At 43.1% G+C, this 14,350-nt stretch overlaps 1 protein-coding gene across 1 annotated transcript; it reads left to right on the forward strand.

The window, feature by feature from the left end:
• The first annotated feature begins 44 nt into the window (after window positions 1-44).
• PSMD13 (proteasome 26S subunit, non-ATPase 13) lies at window positions 45-13,847 on the forward strand. The gene is made up of 13 exons (XM_012769594.2): window positions 45-235; window positions 1,885-1,963; window positions 4,686-4,720; window positions 4,806-4,861; window positions 5,470-5,513; window positions 5,704-5,790; window positions 8,388-8,559; window positions 9,520-9,599; window positions 9,678-9,803; window positions 11,406-11,468; window positions 12,502-12,582; window positions 12,771-12,887; window positions 13,450-13,847. Exons 1-13 carry the CDS (start codon window positions 141-143, stop codon window positions 13,543-13,545), a joined length of 1,131 nt encoding a protein of 376 aa, XP_012625048.1. The 5' UTR covers window positions 45-140; the 3' UTR covers window positions 13,546-13,847.
• Window positions 13,848-14,350: the final 503 nt, after the last annotated feature.

Here is a 14,350-nt window from a genome sequence, read left to right on the forward strand (position 1 = left end):
ACTGGCGGGCCGCCTCCTGCCTTGGCGCTCCCGGCATGCCCCGCGCCTCGCCACGCCGGAAGTGAGTGAGCATTTCCGGCCGCCATCCCCTCAGCGTTGACGTTTAGGTAGTGCGTGTGTCCCGGGGTCTTTCTGCCGACATGAAGGACGTACCGGGCTTCTTACAGCAGAGCCAGAGCTCCGGGCCCGGGCAGCCTGCTGTGTGGCATCGTCTGGAGGAGCTCTACACGAAAAAGTGAGCACGGGGGCGCGGGGCCCCAGGTCTTTGGGACCGAGCGGGACAGGGGGGGCAGACATTGATGGGCTGAGGGCACTCAGACCCGAGTGGGGATGCCTGCGGAGGCGGGGACGAATGGGAAGAGGGGTGGTGGGCGAGGCCAGGAGGTGGGCTGAGGAATCCGAGGGGCTGAGGGGAAAAAAGGGTGACAGTCCACGAGAACTAAGGAGCAAACCTGTAGCCAGGATGTTTGGGTCTAGGATTCACTGCTTTCCTAATCGAGGTTCTATGCTGAGACTTCTGAATTCCTTTTCTTTCTGGTCTTACTAAAAGTGTTCAGGGATGGCCTGTGATTTTAGCTCTTAATTCCAAACAGGCAAACACACTTCCAGGCCTAGGTTGACACCCCCTTTTGGGAAAGAGATCCTGGTGACTTGTACTTAGCCTTGTCACAGTGTGACTATAACTACAGTTATCATTCTCACGGTCTGGAGCAGAGGACAGTGCAGTTTTATTTTCTTTTGGTTCTGCAGCTTATTGGACAGGGTACAACCACTTCCCCCTCTCCCATTGTCCCTACTTTCCATTGTATTTCACGCTGGGCTTTGTGCCCCTAGAGAGATCTTGGAGTTTGGGTTTGTTTAGAAACAGGATGACTTTCAGAACAATTAAATTGTTGCTACTGAGCACCAACCTCTTTTAAAATGAGTAGAATAAATTGTTAGCATTGGACTAGAACTGTTCCATAGGAAAATAACGCCTCCTGTAGTAACTTACCTGTTAACAACTCTGGCATTTAACATATTACCTCTCACATAGATATTCAGTACATGTTTTGACAATGTTCAGCATTCAACAGCCTTCTGCTGTTAGCAGTTTTTGAGACCAAATTATTAGTGTTTGGCAAATAATTGCTTGTGTTGGATAGCACTTTGTATTTTTCAAAGCATTTTATCTGCATTATTATATATTAGCCTTTGGTTTTTGGATTAAGTGCTATGTCACTTTCCTAGTGGTTTTATATATATTTGCTCATTTAATCCTTCCTTTATCCCATTCACAGATGAGGAAACTGAAGCTCAGTTTAATCACCTTCCCTGAGATACTCAGCTAGTAAGTAGAAGAGCTGGGGTTTCAACTTAGATCTGGATGATTTCAAAGTTCTGATTTCCAATCGAACCTCACAGTAGCTCTTTGAGATAATCTAGAAAGGTGTCCTCCATTTCATAGGTGGGAAAATTGAGACTTAGAGAAGTGAGGTGATATGAAGGTGACATAACCATTGAGTAGCAAGACCAGAAAAAGAATTGAGGTTTATTAGCTTCTGTGTTAGCATTCTTTCTGCCTCACAGTAGAGACTAGTAATAGTTAGTACAGGTTTAAATGCTTGAGGGCAGAAATATTTTGGATTTTGGGATATTTCCATTGTATAATTTACTGGTTCAGCATCCCTGATCCAAAAATCCAAAATCTGAAATGCTTCAATGAGCATTTCCTGTGAACCTCATGTTAGTGCTCAAAAAATTTTGAATTTTGGAGCATTTCTGATTTTGGAGTTTTGAATTAGAGATACTCAACCTGTATTTGTCACTTGGTAGGACTGGCAAGGCTAAAAGTGTCTATGATTGGATATTAGTTTTAAGTCTCAAGGGCCTTATATTTTTCAGGTTGTGGCATCAGCTGACACTTCAGGTGCTTGATTTTGTGCAGGATCCGTGCTTTGCTCAAGGAGATGGTCTCATTAAGGTAAATAATTTACCTTGTTAGGTCAGGCTATATGAATGTGCTCAAGGACTTGCTAAAATAATAGATGGGCTTTATGATAGTAATAATAAGGTATACCCATTATTCAGCAATCTTTTTGTGTTACATATTTACTCTTTTATTTTTCATAAGAATATGAGGAGATAAGTACTATTTTTATCCTTTGTTTTAATGTAGAAGCAGATATAAAAGTTTAACTTACCATAGGTCACAGGTAATAAGTGACACAAGAGGATTCAAACACAAACAATCTAGCTGCTTCTAAAATTCTAGCATGCTATACTTTGTTATAGCATCCCCCAATATGTTATTATTCATAGACTGTTTTGGGTTTTGGTTTTGTTTTGAGTACCCTACTTTTGGGAAACTGTTATGCAAAAATTAAAAGTTCAAAACCAATTAGAGGGCTGGGTAGGATGTAGAGGAGGATTACCACAGGAATCTTTTAGATAACTGCCATCACTCCACTCACCCACACTGACTCTGCTTGCTTGTCTGAACACTGTCTGTCCTGGGTAGTGTGGAAGATAGAGCACCTTTTGTATTTTAGTTGAGGGTGGGAGGGGTTAGAGAGGGAGTCCTGCATAATATGCTGCCTGTGTGATGGAGCACTTTTAGAATTTTCTCAACAAAAAAAATGCATATTCTTTCCTAGCTTCCCCCAGATCCCCTGACATATTTTCACAAATTTGCTCATGGGTAGCCTGCTCTTTGAAGTCTTTTGTCTTACTCTCTGATGCCTTTCTTTGATTCTGAATGAATCACAGATTTATACCAGCATTGTAACTGATACCTAGCTTATAATTATAGCCTGAGTTATTTCTCCTGAATACATTATATTTACTCACAGTGAAGCTTACCACCTTACTACCCTACCACTTGAGCTTATAAGATTTTCTTGTGGTTTATACCTATCAATTTGACATTTTACTACTCAAAGGAACTTACAATCATCTATAAGCCTAGAGATTTTGCTGGGCATTCTATCTTCTAGATTATGTGAAAAACTGATAAATGAGACCTCTCTTAATACTTGTTCCCTAAAGTTATATATATCATTGTGATAAATAATTCATAATTGTTTACCTCTATCCTTTGCTTTCTTATCTTTAAATCACTTTTCCACACATGGCAAAATAGTTTCTGAACCTTATGGTAATATGATGCTATTCAGGTTGGCAGATCTATGATTATTTTTTTCATGGACAAAGTAAACCTTTAAAAATTATTGAGATCCAGCCCACATAAGTGTAAAATATTAATAGATAGTATTCATGAATTTACAGTCACCAAAAGTAATTTTTAGTGTCTGTACTTAGTGGGCTTTTTTCCTTAAATAATTCCATAAATTAAAATAGATATTAGAAAAGTTAAAACATTCCCTCTTAATGAGGAAGGTATCTTTGGAATAGACTCTTCTAGTGAAAATGCCATTTTATTTAGATGGCTGTTTGCTGTGTGCCAGATTTAAATAACTGCCATAGGGATCTTTCCATGTTTCTGTCTTCATATCCCAGAGGAGCTTCAGGCTCTCCTAATCCAAAGTCGAGGTCATTTGGAGGGTCCCTCTCCATACTTTGCTCACACCGGGCACTCCTTTTGCACAGTTACCTAGCCATAAGCTCAGGAGTCATTGTCAGCTCCCCTTCTCTGTGACCAGCTCACCTCTGACCAAGTTGTCCAACTTACCAGCGCCTCTCAGATTCTTCATCCATCCTCACACTGTTGCTCCCTCACTCTCCTGTCTTGGCTACTGGTGGTCTCTCTCAGTCTTTTTCCTTGCTATCCTCTCAGCCCCCAGTCATGTTTCTAAAATAGAAGTGTGATCATGTTTCTCCACTGGTGTCAGCCTTGCATTTTGAAGAGCGACCAATCTTTAGTGCCTCCTATTCTGTGTTCTTCAGAAATACTCCTGAAACATAATGTAATTTTTTCTTTAGTGCTTTTGCACTTGTCTGTTCCTGCCTGGAATGTTCTTCTCTCAACTGCCCCCTCTTCCACACCAGATGTCCATCTCTCTAACTGCTCTTCATTCCTTGAAACTCAGTATTACCACTTCTGGAATAACTTTCTTTGAAGCCTCTCCCTTAGGCTGTGCTTTTTTTTTTTTTTTTTCCTCCCCTTGCTCTTGAACTCACAGTATTGTCATTTATTTGTTTAAAGACTGTTTTCTCCACTAGACCAGGAGCTCCTCAAAGACACATCATTTATCCTACGCATTCTGTGTCTGTAGTACTTTGCATAGAGTCTGAGGAAGTGCTCAAGTGTGTACTGAATGGCTAAGAAATTGGATAATGGAACATAATTAGCCTTAACCTTCTGAAATCTGAAGGCACTTCATTCTGTTTGGTTAGCAAATGTTTTAAACTGATGGTCTATTTTACTTAGAATACCTTGGAGAAAGAATATAGGGCTAGGTCTTTAGGAAATTCTTGTAGGTCTGTGCTCTAATTCCCAAAACTAGAAAGAAATCCTAATTTTCTTTAATAATCCATTGATAATCATTTATATGAACCTAAGCCTTAATATGGGTCTCCTGTTGTTAAACAAACATTTATGCATTGCTTACTATGTGATGGGCATTTTGGTTTGCAAAATCATAACTTGATCACATTGATTGTTGTTAAAAACAATGTTTGGTGGGTCTTGATTTTTGCAGACTGAAGGACATTGTATAATTTCTCACTATATTTTGGTTTCACAGCTTTATGAAAACTTCATCAGTGAATTTGAACACAGGTAAAACCCTTTTGTCAGTTTTTTACGTTGAAAATGAGTATATCTATATTCATTGACATTCAAAAATTGGTGGTTTTTATTTCAGGGTGAATCCTTTGTCTCTGGTAGAAATTATTCTTCATGTTGTCAGACAGATGACTGGTAAGTCCCACTTTGTTTCATCAAGGAGCAGATCCAAATGGTAGTTAAAATGATCATGAAATGTAAGGTAATTGAACTTTTGTATTTTGATAGACAGTAGAAGGTTTTTAGCTTATAAAAACAAAATGGCAGCCAGGCATGGTGGTGGCTCACACCTGTAATACCAGCACTCTGGGAGGCTGATGCTGGAAGATCACTTGATCTCAGGAGTTCGAGACCAGCATGAGCAAGAGTGAGACCTCATCTCTACCAAAAATAGCAAAATTAGCTGGGCATCATGGTGCACATCTGTAGTCCCAGCTACTCAGAAGGCTGAGGTGGGAGGATCACATGAGCCCAGGAGTTGGAGGTTGCAGTGAGCTAGGCTGAGCCATGGTACTCTACTCAGGGCAACAGAGTGAGACTCTGTCTTAAAATATATATATGTGTGTGTGTGTGTGTGTGTGTGTATCTGATTATAAGTTATGTTTTTATTATACTTTATGGTCTAAACCTACCTGAAGGTGTCTTGGTTGGTAAAACCTACCTGAAGGTGTCTTGGTTGGTAAAACCAGTTTATAAAGGTACTCTGTTAGTGGTTCTTCTGACTTTGTTCCTTTCTTTTCTAGATCCTAACGTGGCTCTTACTTTTCTGGAAAAGACTCGTGAGAAGGTAAACGTGAAGTTTAAGCAATACCTTTTAGAATATATGTGACTTACAGTTTGTGTCATGCTCATTATCCACAACTTTAGAGACCACAGCGTCTCTAGTCATGAAAGTTAAGTTAATGTACAGGTAACTGGCTGACTTTGTTAGTCAGCTGCCTACATTTCTGAGATTCCCTGTTTTTTGATGTCTTTAGGTGAAAAGTAGTGATGAGGCAGTGATTCTTTGTAAAACAGCAATTGGAGCTCTTAAATTAAACATCGGGGACCTGCAAGTTACAAAGGTGAGATCACCATAATATGGATTTATCTTTAGTTTAAAAAGCTGTTTATCACAGTAAAAACTGTTTATTTAAAAAATATTTTTTAACAGGAAAGTTGCAAAAATAACACAAAGAACCCCTAGATTTCCTATTGTTAACCTTTTACCACTTTTGCTTTATTCTGTGTGTGTTTATGTATAGTTTTTTTTCAAAACCATTTAAGAGTAAATTGCTGATGTGATGCCTGTTACCTTTAAACAAAAGCACTCTCCTGTATGACTGCAGCACCTCCACCCCACATCACGCCACATGGCCTCAGCTGGTCTGACCAAAGTCAGCCTACTTACCACTGACAGGTTGTGTGCTCCTCCTCCGTCGTCTTTCTGCCTCTTCAGTATTATTGAAGTTTCCTGTCTGTATTCTTATTTTCATTTTAGTGCAATTTGGGACATAGGTGTGAATTTGGGTGGCAGTGAGACCAACATATGTGGTCAGTTCACCTTGTTAAACCAGGCCCTGCACATGTTTGTGTTTGTTTTGTAATCGTAATATTAACAAAACTTTTGGCATTGAAAGTATTCAGGTTCTCATTGCCCTAAAAAATACTTTTTGTTGTTTGTTGCTTCTCAGTCTTAGCCCCATATGCATACCTATTGCATTTTGTATTGAAATATTTAATACATACCAGAAGCTTTAAGTCACCATAAGAGAGCTGTAATGGGCATCCATGGTCCCCACCAGCTCAGGAATGCAGCAGCGCCGCACAGCTCCCACAGCCTTCAGGATACTCTCCGCCAGCGAGGCTCCCTCTGGTGCCTATGTGTTTGTGTTTCCTTATGCATTGCTAAATAGGGGTATGTTGTGCTGAGTACATTTTAATATACTGGCTCCACACTAGGTTTCAGAGCCATCTGTAGACATGTGTAACCAGTGCGTTTTTACTTCTATGTGGTATTTCATTGTGTGTTTCACAACATATGTATCCAGTCTCCTGTTGAAGGCATCTTGCCTGTTTTTTCTATTGCAAATATTGCTGTTATTAGTATTTCTGTCCCTGGTCCCTGTGTGCATAGGCAGAATCTCACCAGGGTATGTTCCTGGAGACTACAGGTATAAGGTGTATTCACCTTTACCTTTATCAGATGTTGCCAGGTTTTTCTCCAGTGTGGCTTATGCCCCCCACAGCACTGTATGAGCACTCCTGAAGCTCAGTATTCTCAACACTTGATGGTTTCAGACTGTTTCACTCTTGCTGATCTAATGGAAAGGAAGTAATGTCTCACTGGGGGTTTAATTTGCATTTCTCAATTACTAGTGGTATATTGCCTATTCCATTTTTGTCCCCAGTTCTATAAATTGCCTGTTAATGTCTTTTGCCCATTTTTCTGTTGTGTTGCTTATCTCCTGATTGCTTGTGGGAGTTCTTTACATTTCCTTGGTCAGGATTCCTGGTGGGTTACATGTGCTGTAACTGTTGCTTCCTAACCTGTAGCTTGTCTTTGTACTTTTTTTCTATGTTTTGAATGAATTGAAGTTTTGCATTTTGATGTGGTCACATTGATCAATCTTTGCCTTTGTGATTTATACTTTTTTTTTTTAAACAAGTTGTTGCTCTGTTGCCTGGGTTGGAGTGCAGTGGCATTAGCCTAGCTCACTGCAACCTCAAACTCCTGGGCTTAAGGGGTCCTCCTGCCTCAGCCACCCGAGTAGCTGGGACTACAGGTGTGCACCATGACACCCAGCTAATTTTTTTTTGTTGTTATGATGGGGTCTCAATATTGCCCAGGCTTGTGTTGAGCTCGTGGCTTCAACCAATCCTCCTGCCTTAGCCTCCCAAAGTGCTGGGATTACAGGCATGAGCCACCACACCAAGCTTGTGGTTTATACTTTTTATCTTGTGATATATTACTTTAAAAATCTTTTATGCACTCTGGGAGGCCGAGGCGGGCAGATTGCTCGAGGTCAGGAGTTTGAAACCAGCCTGAGCAAGAATTGAGACCCTGTCTCTACTATAAATAGAAAGAAATTAATTGGACAACTAATATATATAGAAAAAATTAGCCGGGCATGGTGGCACATGCCTGTAGTCCCAGCTACTCGGAGGCTGAGGCAGTAGAATTGCTTGAGCCCAGGAGTTTGAGGTTGCTGTGAGCTAGGCTGATGCCACGGCACTCACTCTAGCCCGGGCAACAAAGTGAGACTCTGTCTCAACAAAAAGAAAAAAGAAAAATCTTTTGTGTTAAAAAGAAACACGAAGCCGGGTGCAGTGGCTCACGCCTGTAATCCTAGCTCTCTGGGAGGCTGAGGCGGGAGGATTGCTCGAGGTCAGGAGTTCGAAACCAGCCTGAGCAAGAGCGAGACCCCGTCTCTACTATAAATAGAAAGAAACTAATTGGCCAACTAATATATATATAGAAAAAATTAGCTGGGCATGGTGGCACATGCCTGTAGTCCCAGCTACTTGGGAGGCTGAAGCAGCAGGATTGCTTGAGCCCAGGAGTTTGAGGTTGCTGTGAGCTAGGCTGACGCCACGGCACTCACTCTAGCCTAGGCAACAAAGTGAGACTCTGTCTCAAAAAAAAAAAAAAAAGAAACACGATTTTGCTTCCTATGTATAGGAAACAATTGAAGATGTTGAAGAAATGCTCAACAATCTCCCTGGTGTGACATCAGTTCACAGTCGTTTCTACGATCTCTCCAGTAAATACTATCAAACAATTGGAAATCACGCCTCCTACTACAAAGATGCTCTGCGGTTTCTGGGCTGTGTTGACATCAAGGATCTACCAGGTAACGTGGGCCATTAAAGTCCATGTGACACAGGAGCATGTTCTCCAAATGCAGTGGCTGTAAGGTGCTTGAGGTGATAGGTCTCAGAAATTACTCAAATGGATTCCTCCTCTTTTGAAGAAAAGGTGGGAAGATTTGTTTGAGCTTTAGTTTCTACATTGTATTTGTTTCTAGCATTTAATTCAGCTGAAAGTGAGGCTAATTCCTCCTAGCACCTCTACCATTCCTTCTCTAGGGTCTCACTGTACCTAGGTCAGAGGTTTCTGTAGGAAGTACAGAATGTAAGTACCTTCTAACTACCCCCATCCCTGTAGCTGAGACCCTTGTTCTGAAAACTGAAAATTCAGACTTCTGGGAATAAGTTGTAAAATCTTCCAAGGATTCACGTGTGGAAAGAAAAGTGACCAGTGGGTTTTAGAGAAAGTGTAAGAAATTTTAGCTGTTTCTCACAATATACTATTGAGGCTCACGAGACCAGCAATGCTTAAAAGTGTTGATGCAGTTCTGATTACTGTATCTCGAGAAAAATGTATTAAGAAGAGCAACTAATGTGGTCAAGAGAATAAAGGTCTTGCTGTATAGGAACAGAAAGTACATTAATTCTAGACTAAAAAGAGGCTAAATTTAGTAATGTGAACATAAATAAAATAAGAGGTAGTACTACTTCCCATAGCAGGTAAGGAATTTAAGGAACTCATTATTCTTGGAAGTAGTACTGGCTGAGATATGAATAGACTTACATAATTTTAGGAAAAAAGTAATAAATGAATGTGTTTCCCATAAAACTCTTGGCTCCTGGTATAATCTGAGTCAATCCAATACTTGAGAAGAGATGACTGATGTTAATTAAGGCTTTGTAATTTAACCATTCCAAAGAATGGTTTTTTTACTTTTTATTATGTGAGATTTTTAAAGCCAAACAGGACTGATTGTTGTAACTGGACCTGTGTTGCTACACAGTGTCTGAGCAGCAGGAGAGAGCGTTCACGCTGGGACTGGCAGGACTTCTTGGAGAGGGAGTTTTTAACTTCGGAGAACTCGTAAGTTGGCCCTGGGCTCAGCTTCTTTAACAAGGGGGAGACTGACTTTCCTTGTCGGCTGACCACCTGTTCTCACAGCTCATGCACCCTGTGCTGGAGTCACTGAGGAGCACTGACAGGCAGTGGCTGATCGACACCCTCTACGCCTTCAACAGTGGTAATGTAGAGAGATTCCAGACTCTGAAGACGGCCTGGGGCCAGCAGGTGGGTCTCCACGATGCCCGGCTGTTTATTCATTGAGTCAACAGATGTTTGTTGAGCTACATGCCAGGCACATAGGGAGGCACTGGGCAGAGAAGAGATGAAGACAGGCAGGTGCTTGCTCTCTCAGAGCAGGAAGCTAAGTGGTTAGTTAGCTACAGGATGGCTTAGTGCTGCAGAGGAACGGTAAAGGGTGTTCTGAGAGGATGGAATAGAGTAAGGGCCCTTCGTCTGTGCTGGGTTGGAGGGGCCTCACAGAAGGTGTCCCGGAAGTAAGGATGCTCTGCGTGCCGTGGGGGTGAGTGAGAAGCAAACTTGGCAGAGCAAAAGGAAACTTGAAGCGTGTCTGCTGCACCGGGAGAGTGTGCGGGCTACTTTGGGTGTTGAGGATGGGGATCGCCAGAGCGTGCAACGTGAGGGAGGGATGAGCTCAGCGTGGGCGCAGGGCAGAGGAGGGGTCAGTTCAAGTAAGGAGTCAGGGTGGGGAGGGCAGGCACTGGGTTTCAAAGCCTGTGTGGGAGGCGGGAGTTAGTGAGAGGTGCTTAACAAGGACTTGAGCTTTAACAGTAAGTTTAGTCTTTTTTAAATGAAATTATTGGAAGCAAATATTACTAAAATATTACGTGTGGTAGGAGTTATTGTGTTATTTTGTACTTTTCTGAAACTTTCAATTGTCTCAAATTTTAAAGTACACTTGTAAAATTCACACATAATGGAGCAGGGTAGAATACGGCTGACGACACTGTGAGGAGGCGGAAGGCATCCCGCCAGGCTCAGTTGTGGTCTGAGTATGTATTGATGACCCCAGAGAAAAAATGTGCCACTCACAGATGGCCAGCTGTAGCAATTAAAAGAAACAAAAACAGGACATTCAGAGGTGCTTTCGAGCAGTACCTGTCCAAGCAGCAAAAGCCTGTCTGGGGCTAGTGAGAGAGCCCCTTTCCAAGAGCTTGACCTGTCAACTGTCTGTGGCAGAAATGTCCCTGCCAGAGCTGCCTGCATCACAGTCTGAGTTGCTAAACATTTGAATCAAGAAACTAGCCTCTTTGGTTTAATTCTGTGCTCACCAAATAACCCTTTGATACACCCACAAGGAGAGATTGCACTGGTCTTGCAGAGGGTGTATTCTAGTTCTCATGACAACGATATTTTTCATTATAAATTAGTAACTTGCTCTTTTGATTCAGAACAAGTGTCTAGAATTGGGGAGTCTGTCCTTTACAGGGATGCCACTTACTGTGCTGACCACACAGGCACCTCCTGAAAGCCTCTGGGATGTGCAGGGGCTTTCCTGACGCACCTTGTGCCAGCAGAGTCTTCGTGGCCCTGCCTAATGGTGTTTATAACATTAGTGTAAATGTTTTCATTTCTTGTCTTAAGAAACAGCCTTTCAGTTAGGCACTCTTCTGTAGATTTCCTGAGAAAGTAAAGTTCAAACCAAGTAAAGCTGATAATGAGCTTTCACCATCTACAGTGTAAACTGTTTGGATTTGCCCAGTTTCTTTTTGTTCAATGTACTGTGATAGAAAGAATTCCAAAGCCCAGGTTAAGTAATTAATAAGCACAAACGTGGACAACATTGTTCTGTCTTTCTACACTTTACAGCCTGATTTAGCAGCCAACGAAGCCCAGCTTCTGAGGAAAATTCAGTTGTTGTGCCTCATGGAGGTAAGCACATACCCAGGAGCTACTCTGTCTGTGGTCCTGGCCAGATGAGGTCCTGCAAGCTCCAAGCCTCTCCTGAATGCAGGTTAAAACTTCAGTGATATTCCTCTGCCCCATGCCACTCTCTACCACTTTCCTTTTCCCTTCATCACCACTTGTGTTTTAAGTTTGTGATGGGTCTGAGCTCAGGTGGCCCATCCTCAGAGAGGTCTTCCCTGGCCATCTGAGCTGAAATGAAATAGCTGCTCCTCCATCCTGGCACAGCGCCTCCCGTGGCACAGCCATTCTGGTCTGCGGGCTCGCCTGTCTTTCCACACTAGGGTTTCAGCTTCATGAGGAAACAGACCTTGTATTTTTGGTTCACATGGTAGCCCACATGGTGCTGAATAAGCCCTCAAGCACTTATTCAGGGACTGAATAATGGTTATTATTAAAAATTCCAATAAAGCTTATTTTCGCCATTAACCTTCTTATCTAAGTGTTGAAAGATTGTTCTTAGTAAGATACGTGACCAGTATTAGAAAACTTGTAATGTTGGGGGTACTAATAAGATGATTTCTATTTTCAGAGCAAGAATTAACAAATATATCTTTTTTTTTTTTTTTTTTTTTTTTTTTGAGACAGAGTCTCGCTTTCTTGCCTAGGCTAGAGTGAGTGCCGTGGCGTCAGCCTAGCTCACAGCAACCTCAAACTCCTGGGCTCAAGCCATCCTCCTGCCTCAGCCTCCCAAGTAGCTGGGACTACAGGCACAAGCCACCATGCCCGGCTGATTTTTATATATATATATATATATATATATATATTAGTTGGCCAATTAATTTCTTTCTATTTTTATGGTAGAGACGGGGTCTCGCTCAGGCTGGTTTTGAACTCCTGACCTTGAGCAATCCACCCGCCTCGGCCTCCCAGAGTGCTAGGATTACAGGCGTGAGCCACCGCGCCCGGCCTAACAAATATATCTTAATCAGTTAGTTCTCTGACAATTTTTATTTGGAAAAATAGTTTTAAATAGTTAATGACAAAAATTTTTTTTCAGATGACTTTTACACGACCTGCCAATCACAGACAACTCACCTTTGAAGAAATTGCCAAAAGTGCTAAAATCACAGTGAATGAGGTACGGTCCCTGGACTCAGGATGTTACAGCAGCAAAGCTGCCACCAGGAGGGGGCTGGAACTCTTGTGTGAGCACTCTGCTCCCCAGACTGTCAGAGACAACAGAGAAACAGCACCCCAAGTCTCAGAAGCCACTGAGTCTGTGGGTGTGTGTCAGGGTGTCTCACACAAGCCCCTCTCTCTGCACAGGTGGAGCTGCTGGTGATGAAGGCACTCTCAGTGGGGCTGGTGAGAGGCAGTATAGACGAGGTGGACAAGCGTGTTCATATGACCTGGGTGCAGCCCCGAGTGCTGGATTTACAACAGGTGATGTGACTGAAACGTGGGTGTTTTGAGTTGTGTCTATGTTTAGTTTCACTTGGATGGAAGCCATTTAGGAAGAAACTATTGTTAGACGAGAGGTTTTAGAGAATGTATTACTGTTGTTGGGCTTTTCTAAGAACCTGATATAATGTAAGTCTGGGATTTGAACCCTGCATTTAAAAGCTTATGATGATAACAGTGCTGGTTGTGCTGAGAAGCCTGTTAATCTTAAGATTGGTGCACCCCTAAATTACATTCGTGTTCTGTCATCTGAGCTCACATCCATCTTATTCACAGTTGCTGGAAATCTGATACTGTGGATTTCCTCTGTTCTTGCCGGATTTCTTTCATGCAAGTTTTTTTCTGTTCTTGCCAGATTTCTTTCATGCAAGTTTTTTAAAAAATGTCCTTCGATAAGAATTAACTGGGCAGTCCTGTCACACACCCCACTCCCCCAGCTCAGATGTCCTTTGGTTAGAGCTCCTGTCAGGTGCTGTGGTGTTGGCCACTTGGCCTGTGACTCACACATGTCTCAATGCCCGTGTGGCCCTGGTTTGCACTTCAGATCAAGGGAATGAAGGACCGCCTGGAGTTCTGGTGCACCGACGTGAAGAGCATGGAGATGCTGGTGGAGCACCAGGCCCACGACATCCTCACCTAGGGCCCTGGCGTCCCTGCCCACCAGGGGAGGCAGCTGAGAAGATCTGCGTTGAGTTTGGGTGGGACTTGGGGTCCTGTGTGGAGTAGAGACTGTTGTTGCTGTGAAAACAGGGAGAAGCCTCCTTCATGGGTCTCTCCTGCGGGAGAGAGGGGTCCCCAGTCGCAATTTGATGACGGAGGAAGTGCCCCTCCAGTCTGGAGGACACGCACTCCAAGCTTGGTCTCCATCTGCATCTACCTTTGTGAACATCTTTTTGCAATGTGGCTCGAGAACGTTCCTATAATAAACACCTTTCCTTTGTTCTTTTTGTGGTTCTGCTTCCTTGGGTTTAGCTCCCAGGTCAAGCTGCGCCTGATTAAAAAGCATGAGCTGGAACCTAGGGAGGTCTTGGAGGCTTTGGCCTTGGCCCCTCCTCTCCCAGCACATACCATGTGGGGCAGAGCCTGGCACTGAGGACCAATGAAGCTGGTCCTGTCTGCCATCAGAGAGATGGGGGTGTCTGCTCTGTTCTCCAGCCCACAGGTGCCTGCTGACACAGGCGTCCACATCCTGGCCACCACACATCACTCAGAGCCAGCCGCTTCTGTGACCCAGTGAGCCGGCCCTGGGACAGCTCAGGGCTAGGTGTGTGAGGGAACCACCGTGAGGTGCCCAGTCTAGGAGTGGGTGTGCGCACAAAGAAGAGTCAGTGAACATTGGGTGGAAGGAGAGCTTTAATGCAACCTCAGCCCTGTGCCTGGGGTGTCCACGGAGGCTTCACGCTGTAGAGCTCTTCTTATAGTAGTCTAGGTGGGTTAAGATCCAG

This window comes from Microcebus murinus, chromosome 4 (assembly GCF_040939455.1).
Source record: "Microcebus murinus isolate Inina chromosome 4, M.murinus_Inina_mat1.0, whole genome shotgun sequence".
Classification (NCBI taxonomy): Eukaryota; Metazoa; Chordata; class Mammalia; order Primates; family Cheirogaleidae; genus Microcebus; species Microcebus murinus.